General features: G+C 40.0%; 1 protein-coding gene across 4 annotated transcripts in view; it reads right to left on the bottom strand.

Moving 5' to 3' along the window:
* Positions 1-6903: 6903 nt before the first annotated feature.
* Positions 6904-13362, bottom strand: part of RASSF7 (Ras association domain family member 7) — an 83462-nt gene continuing 77003 nt past the window's right edge. For 3 of the 4 annotated variants that reach the window (XM_042471069.1, XM_042471043.1, XM_042471051.1), the window contains 2 exons: positions 12629-12724; positions 6904-10397 (listed from right to left, as the gene is read on the bottom strand). In XM_042471069.1, coding sequence (XP_042327003.1) covers positions 12638-12724 — 87 coding nt within the window. In that variant the 3' untranslated portion in view covers positions 6904-10397; positions 12629-12637. Of the gene's footprint in view, positions 12725-13362 lie in introns of all 4 variants that reach the window. The other variant, XM_042471060.1, reaches the window with a different exon arrangement.

The raw sequence follows: 13362 nt of genomic DNA, 5'->3' as shown, positions 1-13362 counted from the left end.
GTGTTATATGCAGATGCTACAGTCAAAATGCCTGCGCTGCATTTCCCTTTTATTCCCAATTGATTCCATGGGTCAGTTGGAACTGACAGGTCACTCTCTCTCAGCCTCAGTGGAAGGCAATGGCAAAGCTCCTCTGAAGAGAATGTCAGCAGGAGGAAGTCAGTTCAGTTCAGGTCAAAGGCAGGGCACGAACGGAGCTCCCATGAGGCACCTTCCCCACCCCTTTTTTATTTTTTAAAATTATTTTTGACAAAATATGTGCATGTTTTTTTTTCTTGAGGCAGATATAGATAGATAGAACATGGCTAGCTGCTTGTTCGCTTTTCCTTCTATTTGCTGGCTTCCAGCAAAGGGGAAATGTTGCAAAGGGCTAGACTTTTTTCCCTTTGCGAATCAATGCTATAATTCGAATGTTACATTTGTTGCTCTTGTCAATTAGGCAACTGGCAAAATGCTACTGTCTCTTCAGGGCTAGCCCTGAATTGCTTTTAAAAGCAAAAAAGAATGCATGACAATCACATCCTTTTCTGTCATTTCCGAGGTGAGTAATTTATTATTATTATTATTATTATTACATGTGTAAGAGGCATTCTGGGGTGGCAAGGAGCTGGGGATACAGGATTCATTAGCTTGCATTTTGGGGTTGAAAATGGGGCCAAGAGCAGATCATAACCTGCACTGACACAAATGCCCCCCCACACGCACACACAAAAAGAGGTTTTAAATTTTGACGTGTGCACTTTGGGGCATTTTTTGCATGGCTCATTAAAAAAAAGGGGGGGAGACACTTCCGATGCCCCTGCAAACATCACCTATGATGATCGCTTGATTGACAGCAGGCGCCTTCAAGTTAAACCCGATAAGGCATTCGGGTTAAAATGCTTCTCAATCTAGTGGGCACTCACTCGCTAACAGAGAGATTCGGGGGAGGGGCATCCAGATCTACCCAGTTCCACCCATGTTAATTGGGTCAGTGGGAATGGGGCCCCTGGCTACTAAATAGCAATTTCCACCCTGCCTTGGCCACTAAAGGATTTTTGGATTCCCAGAAAAAGAGATTTTTATTTTTCTGTCCAGGATATTTGCAATGATCAGTCAATTCCTTCTGGGCAGCAGTCCAGATACACCATATGCCCTGGCTAGTGCAGAGGCTGGGCTAGTGGCAACCACTTGATGATAAAGAGACAGCCCAGCCCTGATGGCACATCTGATGAGGTGGACTTTGGTCTACAAAGGCTTATGCCATAATAAATGTTAATCAGTGTTAGTCTTTAAGGTGCCAGAAGATTTGTCATTGCTTTTCTCTACAAAGCGACCTCCAAAATTGCAACAGTCTCTTCACATAAAGCTTTGAATATTACTTTCAAAGATTTATTAGCCACGTTTATACAGTAGTTCCAAGGACCCCAAAAGGCACTTCACTGCTGTCATAGTTAATTTTTTTAATATTAATTTTTTTTATTTTACTTCCATATATTACAAATATTACTACAGGTGTAATTTCATTGTGGTTTCAAATATTGCAGTAATATAAATAATAATAATAATAATAATTTGTTTTATTTATATACCGCTATTCCAAAGATCATAGCGGTGAACAGCAAGTAAGCTAATTAGCAAGTAAGCTAATTTGTCCCCAACAGTCTGTGTACTCATTTTAGCGACCTCGGAAGGATGCAAGCCTGAGTCGAGCTTGGGCCCCTTTGCTGGTCTTGAACTCGCAACCTTGTGGTTTTGAGTAAATGGTTGCAGTACAGGCATTTAACCACTGCACCATCAGGGCTCCTAAAAACATAGTTACAATACACTTGCCCCTTGGAACTTGCAGGGATCCATTCTGGACACCCCCTCCCTTTCCATGAGTTCCAAATCTCACACATATTCAAGTCCCATAAGGCTTGAATGGGGCACATGCACATGGGGTGAGCGCCATGGACGCGGGCCCCGTTGAGGTTAATGGTGGCTGCCCCTCCACAGATTTTCATGTCTGTGGATCTGAAGTCCGCAGACTTGGAGGAGTGACTGTAGTTACAATTTTTAAAATGTAATACATTTGTCAAAAATAGCTGAAAGACTGCTTTCAGTTACTTGGGGAGAAACCCTGTTGGAATGCTACAAGCTGCTTAGCCTATTGTGTAGAATACTGTTTCCCACACCTTGTTGTCACCTCAACTTCCACAACAGAGTAGAATGCAGCTGCAGGACACCAAGGATGAGCCAGGATGTCAACCATGTATCATTCTCCCTCCACCATAAAGTGAGGCCAAACTCCTACTTCCAGCCTTCAATTTTCTCAGGGGCTAGGGGTGTAGCCCACAGCAAAAGTGGGAAAATGGGACTATCACCAGGCCCCCGCTAACTGTATGTAACACAAAAAAGTAAGTGTACTGGAGGCCCAGGCACATATGTGTTCCCACTCATTCATTCCCTCCCTTGCTCACTCACTCACTCACTCACATAGGCTGGTGGATGGGTGGGTGGGCAGAGAAAAGAAACACCCATCCCCTTCAGCCCTCCTGTCCACATGAGCGAGGGACCTCCTCACACTCCCCATATCCCATCCCCTTCAACCCCACAGCAAGTGAACACATAAACCTTCCCTTTTCATGCTCTCCCACCCCACCCCTTCCCCCCACCCACCAAACACACTCATGGTCTGGCCCAGACACCCCAGCAGTTTTGACTTTCTCCATGTGACACTGGTGTTATCAAAGCTTCTGTTAAAAATGCTGTGGGGCATTGGCAAATACTGTATAGCACAGTAACCCATGAATAATCAAATCGAATGCTTAGCCCACAAATATAAGCGACAACTTTGTCACTTGAGCAAAGTTGCAATAGTTTTGCAATGCAATTATAATTATTGAGAAAATGAATTAATGATAAGCAGCTTATTACTTGTAAGTAGTGGGCTTCTAACCTCTGCCCCAAACACAATTGGGAAATGTAGAAAAACCAAAGGATGGCTATTTAATTAGTCTTAATAACAAAAATATGTTTCTCTTCTGATGTAGATACTGCTCAATGTACCTTTTTTGTTTCTTCTCATTTCTTTTCATATTTTTAGTCAGACTTTGAAATGTTTGGTTTGAAAATTAATTCATTAATACTAACTGTGAGAAATGGGGAGTTTCATTATCATTAACATAAAAAATTGAAATTGTTTAATTCCTTGATTTCTATTAATTCATTGCTTGGGTTTTATGGTTTGTTTTGGGAACAATTTACCAGGACTGTTATGAGGTTTACCACCACTAACTCTTAGCACAGGCTGATGTCAGCTCCTTCAAAGGTACATTTTGCTTCCCCAACTTCCAGATGTATTGAAAACTGCAACTTAGGTTGGGAAGGAAATGCTCAAATATGAGATCTAACAACTTGTTAATGTTTTTTTTATCATTCATCTGCCTCTCTCTCCTCTCCACTCCCATCAGCATTTATGCTGTTTATTCACCCTTCAAACAGCATAGATTGTCCAGATTGGGAAAGGTGAATAATGTGTTCATTCCAATTACATGACACTGTTCCACTGCAATACCAAAGTGCAGAAGATCAGTTGGTGAATCAAGGGCAGAGACTTCTTTAGTCAGAACTATTTTTAGCATCTCTGACCATGTGCTGAACAGTTTTCTGCCCTACTGAAGAACTGCTTCCTCCCAGAATGATGAAGCAAGATCTGCAAAAAAACAAAACAAAACCACAACCCAGTACTATAGCACAAGTTTTATGTGCGAAGGCAAAGGCTCTCAAGTCCAGTCCCTGCAATCTCCAGTTCTTAGAAACCTAGGCTGCATCCTCACTGCAGTAATAATCAGTTTTGATACAGCTTGAACTGCCACGGCTCCATGCTATGGAATTCTGGGAATTGTAGTTTGTTGTGGCACCACAACTGCACCGACTACAGGAACAGTGAGTGCTATTACCTTACAGATTTATCTGTTATTGAGAAAAGGGGAAAGAGATCAGTACACAAGTAAATCAAATTAGTTATTTCAAAGTTCTGATAAAGAATGCCTATTAACAAACAACTTAGCTCACCATGTTGGGAAACGGGGTAACTAATTAGGAGGAAAATAGTTAGATTTAACTAGTTATTTCTAAGTATTCTGTATGAATAGGATCAAGGCTGTGGTTTCTTTTGTTCTTTGAACACAAACCACTTTTATTGGTCAGCTGGAAAGGTTTGTTTGTTCTTCTCCTCGTCTGCTTATCAGCCCTGAGTTGTTGGGAGTTTTAGCAGCAGATCTAGTTTCAATATTGTTAAGGTTTGGGAAGAGGATATAATCACTTTAGGAAGGGAAATGCATGTTTTAACCATAAATGATGGCTGACCATTTTGCAAAAGCAGGCCAGCATGATTTGATTATTTTCAAAAGGAGTCTGCAGAGGTTATTATCTTGGCTTGTGAAAATGACATGCAAAGTGCTTCAAAGAAGAGGCTGTCACCAGCTATAGGTCTGCAATGAAGTTTTGTTGGAATGAACTTAAAACACAGCAATACAGTACTGAGGAGAATCACTATTGTTTTTGAAGGGGTGCAGTCTCAATGAACTCAGGAAAATCTCAGAAAGGGACTTCTTGCCCTTTCCATTCTGTTTCCTGCATTTTAAGTATTCCCTCACCTTGAATACACATAACTATTCTCCATAAACTGGAATAAAGTCTTCCAGGATAAAAAGGGACAATTGAAAACAATATGTTCCTTTAAAAAGGAAAACACTGGAGCTGAAGGCTTCATGTCATTATGAAATGACAAAAGCAGACCATCTCTTTCAGTTAGTTATTATTATTACTAAAATGCTTTATATCAGGAGGGAGACATGTACTCATTAGCTTCTACTTATTCATTTCTACTTATTATAAAGAAGTCTATATGCTAATTATGCCTGAAGCACTCCTTTTTAAAATCAAACTTGTGTCAATGTTGCTACAGTTATAAGGTGTGTAAATATGTGTGTGTGTCCTAGGTACCTGATGCTGCCCAGATCTACACCTAATAATTATTTTTATTCCCAAATCGGTTCAAAGAGACTACTGTCCTAATTTTTAAGCCTCAGGATTCTTACCAAGATGTCAAAAATCTCTCTCCCTTTTCACCACCTTTAAAAAAAATTACAGAATTTTAGCAGCAGTGCTTCAGAAAATTCTTTTCTAGCCCTTAGAAAAATAATGTCTCTATGAGCTATGGCAGCCCCAACCCTTTTCCTTCTATGAAGCTCCATACCTAGAATTTCATCTTAAAGCTGGGTACTGCAGTTTGGGTGACATCTCAAAACAGAGTGAGGTTTTGAGGCATCCAGCATGATGATATTCTCACGAGTTATAGTTGTCACAGAAAAACACTCATTTCAAATTTAATCTAGATCTTTAATCCCAGTGCCCCTCCCAAAGATTCTCATGTAATCTCATTGTGTGTTAGGTGCCTTCAAATTTGATTTATGGTGACCCTGGAAAAGAAAGATTAAGAGGTGATGTAATAGCCCTGTTTAAGTATTTGAGGGGGTGTCATATTGAGGAGGGAGCAAGCTTGTTTTCTGCTGCTCCAGAGACTAGGACCCAGAACAATGGATGCAAGCTCCAGGAAAAGAGATTCCAGCTCAACATTAGGAGGAACTTCTGACAGTAAGAGCAGTTTGACAGTGGAACACACTCCCTCAAAAAGTGGTGGAGTCTCTTTCGTTGGAGATCTTTAAACAGAGGCTGGATGGCTGTTGGGGGTGCTTTGATTGTGAGATCCTGCATGGCAATTGGGGTTGGACTGGATGGCCCTTGGGGTATCTTCCAACTCTACAATTCTATGATTGTACCACAGGGTTTTCTTGGCAAATTTCTTCAGAGGGGGTTTGCCATTGCCATCCTCTGAGGCTGAGAGAGTGTGACTTGCCCAAGGTCACCCAGTGGGTTTACATGGACAGGATTCAAATTCTGGTCTTCAGAGCTCATAGTCCAAAGCTCAAACCACTATACCACACTGCTGTTGTTCAGGAGGGAAAAGGCATACTTTTCCCTCCTGAACAACTACCATACTTCATTTCATCCCTGAATGCATATGTGTTGAATGGCTGAGATAGATGCTACAAGGATGTATGATTACCACTCAAGTTAGGATTTTAAAGAGATTTAAAGAGGGCTAGTCTTATGACAAAGATAACATATAAAATGGGTTGCTGGATCAAAGTTTAAGTTTTATTTATTTATTTACTGTGAAGTCAAAGGCCTTCACGGCTGGCATCCATAGTTTTTGTGGATTTTTCAGGAGTCATGTGGGCGGAGCCACCCAATTTAAAGGAGGCTCAGCTCCTTCTCTGCTGGGAAAGAGTTTATTCCTGACGTTTCACCAGCAGCTGTGGCTGGTATCAGGAATAAAGTCTTCTAAACATGGCCTCATAGCCCGAAAAATCCACAAAAACTACACACACACACACACAGTATATTCTTTTTTAGTTACAAGGAATGCTCTTGTTATTCTTTAGCTTCAGCAAATATGTCAGAAACATTACGACTGTTTCATAATGGCCAATGTTTTCTAATATGGAATGAGTAATAAAGAAGTTTTTGAATAACCATTCCCAAGTTCAGTTCCCAAAGCAAATATTTCAAAACATTGAAATTGTCTGAGATAGGTGCCTTTGAAAGTACTGCAATTGTATCTGGAACCTTCATATATAGTCCCAGTTTGAAGCTGTAACATATGGATGGGTTGTTTGTAAATCTGAGTCATAGAAAAACTATCCCAGGAACAAGGTACTTTTCAGTGGATAATAACTCCAAGAAGAAAGAGCCTATAGCAGCAGACATAAATGAAGAAAATGCTGCACTGAGAGCAAACACCAGAGGATGGCAGCGTTGTTCCTCCACTTCAGTAAGTTTGGTAACAAATGAAAAGACCCACCTTTATGCAAATTATTTTTAGGAGTTTTATTATAATTTGAAACCACAAATTGCATGTTATATATACATTCAGACATTATTTTTTTCCCTAGCTGGAGAACAAAGAAATCACATTTCATATACATGATATACAAAAGAACATTTTTTTAAAAAAGAGAGAAAGAGACCAGGGCTTCCAGAGCTATTTATGGTCTCCCAACCAACCATTCATTCAATCCTCCCATACCTGGATTTGCTTCCCTAGATTTCACAATGAGAACATACATCAGCTTTGAGCAACATAAATACGGGGGGGGGGGGGGGATGTCAGGGGGGAAATCCTATTAGTAAATATTGTATCATTTCTTCTTACCTTACTCTACTAAAATTCACCTATTTTTAAAAAAAGCTGCTCCCACCACACAGTTTGAAAATGGTGTTTCTTTTATCCTCACCTATTATAAATCAAATCGGCATAGTTTAAAAAGAATCAAGCTTAGAAAAATGATAGAGATTCTACCTAATTTTGTGTTCCCATCCCATCCCATCCCTTCCTGGCATGAGTCCTAGAACAGGAGCTGGCAAACTCCAGAGATCCAGCAAACTATTTTGCCTCTGTGACCTTCTGTGGATGATACCACCTCCCAAAATGTATTTCCATTGATTAAAAATGCCCTCCACTAAAGCCAGAGCTTCAACTTGCTCTAGCAGAGAATCACCACTCCAGGAGGCTTTCAGAGCAGTAATTTTGGCAATTTTTTAAAAAATTGTAGACAAATGTGACAGAGGAGGGTAATTATGACTCCTACTTCGGGTCTAGGATGTTCTTTTTGTGGCTGTCGCAAGAAATGTGGAATCTGCTGCTTTATATTTGGAAACAAGTTGAGGTTGTAAGTTAAGGCTGCGGTAAAAACAACTGAGTTAAGTACATCAGAAACCAGTTCCATGTAATGGATCATGTAAGGGGTTCGTTCAGACCTGGTAAAATGAACAACTTGTGTCTTTTAAAATGTTAAGGACAAAAAAACACAATGCTTCCTCCCAATACTTTTCACACATGAGCAAGGACAGCAAAACACATTGGAAAGATTTTCAACTAGTTTTTACCAATGCTGGGTCCCCTGTTTTGCTAAAAGATACACCCACTTGGTTTAGGGAAAATATCACAATTTTTAATTCATAATTTTGAACTTGTGCATAAACTTTTGTGAGACGTGCAGCATCTGTTGAAAAAGGTGGAATGACTGCATGTCTGAAGTAGGAGACAGAATTGCCAGCCTGACTGAAAAAGAGCAGCTTAAATTCTTGGTACTTCTGTGCTTCTTAGTAACTGGAACTACTTGGCTCTTGCTTTGCATACTGTATAATAAACAAAGTATTTTCTTTCCATACAACTTCACATCCTGCTGGACTACAATCAGACTCATCCTAAGTGTGGGATCCAGGGATTTCAAAAGAGAAGTCCTGCTATCAGCTGTTTTTTCTTAGCCTGTTGAACAACTAGCATCAGTACAAAAGTACAATGATCACCCCTGTGAATGAAATATCCTAAAGGCACCGGAAGACATGCCTTGAAAGTAATCTGGCTCATTTTGAGTTTTCTAAAAATAACTTAGCTAGGTAAGACAATAGTTAAACTGCAGGAACATACTGCAGGCCGTATTGATGTTTATATTAAATTAGGACACTCAGTTTCACAGTCTGTTCTAAGGTCTAATCAGGACACAATAGCAACATTACTGACTAAAAGTCCTGAAGATGAAGATGGATCAAACTTTTCCTCTTTTGGGGAAATTCCCTCTTTTGCTCTATTTTCTCCTTTCCTTGCAACATGCTCAGCAGCAGGATGAATGAACACTGTATAGTCGCCCCTAACTAATCCACACCCTTGAATATTCGTGGAGGGGCGACCTCTGTTGTCTTCAATGGCACAGGCTCCCTCGGCCATGCACACGGGGGCAATCCCATTCAAGCTTATGTGGCTTGAATATACACAAGCCTCTGTTTTCACGAAGGGTTCAGAACAGATCCACTGCAAAAACGGAGGGCCAACTGTATAATGAATTCTAAAGTGAAATGGCTGTTATGAATGGAAAGGGAGAAAGACATCCATTCTTTCTATTGCAGCTTTCTGTCCACTGCTTCCCATTCAAATCTCTGAACAGGTCATCAGACCTAGCTGATAAGGGGCACTGAAAAGTAGGTCCAAGAAACCTCCAGCCCAGTGTAGGACATTAGAAAGGGCCAAATAGAAGGATGGTGACATCAAGGGTATCTTAACATTTTAAACCATTCCCTTTACTAAACCTTGAATGTGCAGATACATACCCTTCTAATGGCATCTAAACTGCTATCAAAATACAACAAATTATATACAGCCAATATACAGCCAGTATTGCACTGCACTACTAGTGCTTCACTGGGTGGCCTTTTTGTTCAATATGAAAAAGAAGCCTTGTAGAAGCTACTCTGCAAGACAGGAAGATCAAAATACACAAACCAGCAGCCAGAGATTGCATGGAGGACTTCCTTCATGCAGCACAAAGTTCAAGGCTGTCAAAAGTCACCAGTGATTCACTTACAGAGGAAATTCTACTTTTATACAGCTTGGGCTAGGGGGGAGCATAGAATTCATACCTCAAATGTATTCCATCACAAGACTTTAAAGACAATAAATATGCACCTATCTATAGATGCAACTGATGAAATTTAATTCTCTGTAAGCAAAATCTGATAATGTAACACTTGGCATGAGCCACAAATGGCAAGATAGTGCTAGCACCTAAATCCCATTCTACCAGATCTGAAAGGTCTTTCCTGAAATGCATTCAGTCTCAATAACAACATGATGGCCATAAATACTCTATCCTAAAATGACTTGTCTTTTGTGTTTATAGATTCACAAGAAATGGAGTTTACTTCTCCCATTCCAATTAAAAAGAGTTCTGTATTTCCAGAAAATATAAAACATACATGATAAAAATAAATGCTGTTCAACAATGTACACATGCATGCATGAAGGAGCACTCCAGCGCTTTGATACAGTACAGTAAAGAGTTCTGGCCTTTTGTTGTTCGGCAGTTATCTTGTAGTATAAACTTCAGAATGGATGTAGAGGACTTGCTACTGTATGATTTGGATAGTTCATCCCCAGCAGGCTTCACACTCCTCCAGGACAGCTGTTATTTAATCCTAAGCACTGTTATATGTGATCAAGTTTTAAAATAAGAAAGGCTATATACATTTTCAGAGAAGCCACAAACAGCATCTTCATTTTAAATGATCACAAAAGGGATTTTTAAAAACACATCAAGTTTATTTCCTCCAAATGGATCAAATTCCTTTTCTCTTTTTAAAAAAAAGTCTGCAAAATATTTTTGCACAACCATCTACACCCATCCGATCATCATAAAAAGAAGTCAAATACATACATGAAACAGTTTTTTTCTATACAGTTATATTCGCAAGGCAATCAGTCCTTCTTGGCTGGCCTTTTTACCTCCAGATGCTCTGCTTTGTTGATATGACTGCAAGACACACAAAAATAAACGAAGTGATCCCATTATGATTGCTTACTGTTTGGTAAATGAGAAGATGACAGAAAGTGGAGGGGAAAGAACCTATTCCATGCAATTGCACTTTAAACAAAAACACTGACACAGTGTTTACAATGGCTGGATCTACCTGAAATGAGTGCAAACTTTGAAATGAATGTTAAGTATGTGACAGAAGAATGCAGAAAGGATTATCCTAGATGCAGCATCACAATGTAGAAAATCACACAATATCAACCACAAGCATAGTAATCTAGTCCAAAGCAAGACCATGTTTTATTTCTCAAATGCTCCCATGTTTGAAGAGGAGTATCAGGCGAATGTTCTCAGAAAGCATCCTCAAAGTTGAACACACAACCATAGCCAGAGAAAAACAATTTGGGCAGACTTATTTAGTTTAATAAAATAGAGCCACAAACAGATGGAGCAAGATGAAATAATTACACAGGTGTTATAACAACAATAAGCTGAAGGTCTCCTAGTAATGAGACTAGACTCCAAATCCATGAAAAATAATCATCAGATGCATGTTGTTCATGTTGTTCTTGTTGTGTGCCTTCAAGTCATTTCTGACTTATGGCAACCCTAAGGTGAACCTATCATGGGGTTTTCTGGGGCTGAGTGTGATTTGCCCAAGGTCACTCAGTGGGTTTCAATGGCCAAGTGAGGAATCTCTCACTCTCCAGAGTTGTATTCCAGTGCTCAATCCACTGCACTATGCTGGGTCACTACACACACTTACTCTGGGGCCAGTGACTGAAGTGCTAAAGATCTGATGCTCAAAAGATATCACCCAGAATACCTCCAAGATATCTTGAGGATTTGGCTTTTTCCCATCCTTTCTATGGACACAACCAAGGAGAATAACCATGAAGCTCCTGGTGGAATATAAAGAGACCAGCAGAACATTCCATGGACTTGCAGACCAGTGGAACTAATGCCATGTGATTCCTTCAACAGCTCCACTACAAAGGGTTTAAAAACCTGATCTGTGAAAACAACACAAACATTGATTCTTGTGTGGTTTCATCTGGGGCAGAAAAGCACACGAGTCTCCTCTGACTGACCGAGCTTTCTGGCTGACACTCAAGGGGACTGTCTTTGTATACATGAATTACAATACAAAACTTTAAGCCAAGCAGAGATCTCAGCCAAACTATTCCACCATTTCCAGGCAAGCAAGTGGAATTCTTATCCACTCTAATGGCTTTGAACTGAGAAGTAAAAATTGATACAAATTTTCTGTTGAACAAAAACTTTAAATTAAAGAAGAGATTGTTCCTGAGCTGATCTAAATGTTTCCTACGGACACTGGACCTACGAGTGCAATGTAAAAAGTCTCCCTTTCATTTCCTACACAGCACCTAATTTTATTTGTCTAAAAGACTGAGAAGTTCAAAACTGAATCTTAAAACTGTACATATCAACTTGGGTGTGCTCTAAAGTATGGCATTTCATATTCTCATGTGACCAGAACAACCTTTCCTCCCCCAAGATGAAACAATTAATGATACAGGGAGAAAAAACTGCAATTAATTCATTCAAGATAATGAAGCATGCATTGTTTATCCAGACTATAAAACAGGAAAGGTAAAAAACCTATCACCATCAACTCTGTTAGCATCCAAGCCCAAGTGTGGAATTTGATTGAAGAAGCATAGATGAAGGACAAACTAATTTCAAGAGCATGGCAATAACCTTTCAGTAAGTTTTAAACTATGCTTGAATGTACAAGTAACCTCAACCTAATAAGCAATACTGGGAAGCTAAAGCAACTGTTCTCCAACAAGATGCCATTCTGCAAACAGCCACAATGTTAACTGGCAAGTATTTGTCAACATCCCATTCTCCACACAGCATGCAACTAATGGACTATACCCACACTTGGCCCTGGGCCTGTCACTTCAAGTCCCTGAAGCAATGTCCAATGATTCTGTCTGCTCTTGTTCTTAGCCTCTTTCCCCTTATCTTTAGTTACTGCAGGTCCTAACAATTTTGGTATAAGCCTCAAAAAAGAACCAAACTGCTACTGTTCTAAAGGAGGAGAGAAAGAAAGAGAGAAAAACTGGGAAGCTGAAGAGTTTGCAAACTCCCTGCAGATGAAAGTTGTCCCCAGCAGAGCAAGGTTAGAACAGTTGCAGGACTTCTTGGCAAGACCAGGCATTAAGCACACGAGGGACTTAGGCCAGTTCAAACATACACACCCTCAGGGTTCAAGCTGGACACCAGGGGGTTCTGGAGGTTCCGTGGATGGCCAAGGAAGTGCTTGGCTGTGGCTCGGGGAGGTGAATCGGAGAAATCTGCAAAAGAGAAGCAGTGACAATTCAGTCCACTAGAAATCAGCCTGCATTTTCAGCATCAACACTATCCTACAGAACAGAAGGGAACTTCAAACCCTATACAGGTACTTTTAAATATTTACAGTGCTAATTGCCAGTAGTGCAAAACAACACACATGGGAAACACGTGTTTTAACATGGAGAAAGAGGCATATAAAGCAAGAATTGGAAATGAACCGTTTGCTTAATCATGCTCAACTGCCAACTCAGAAACTTCATTTTTTTTCTACATTTCATTTTTTAGACATAAATGTCTTAGCAGAAACATCCAATAGTGTTCTGACTCTAAACCCACATAGCAAAATCTAAACAGATGCCCAGTTAACTCTTCTTTCACATGAAGCAATATAGATTTATGAGAAAGTTTCTACTACTGGCTGCTTGCTATTTCTGCCAGATATTATCAATGGATCTTTAAAGAAAGCCACGGTCAGTCAATTAGCTGACCACCATGAACTCCTAATTTAGAGCTATCAAAAGTGGTATTGCAGCTCATGGACAGAAAATGGTCTATCAGCTTAAATGTAAGAATTACAACACCATAAGACAAATGGCTTTAGAGTTCTCCTGTCTCCCCTGCCCTCTTTTGCCCATTTGCT

This window comes from Sceloporus undulatus, chromosome 1, assembly GCF_019175285.1.
Source record: "Sceloporus undulatus isolate JIND9_A2432 ecotype Alabama chromosome 1, SceUnd_v1.1, whole genome shotgun sequence".
NCBI lineage: Eukaryota > Metazoa > Chordata > Lepidosauria > Squamata > Phrynosomatidae > Sceloporus > Sceloporus undulatus.
The sequence above is the reverse complement of the archived record's forward strand: the minus strand, read 5'-3'. Positions and strand labels throughout refer to the sequence as shown.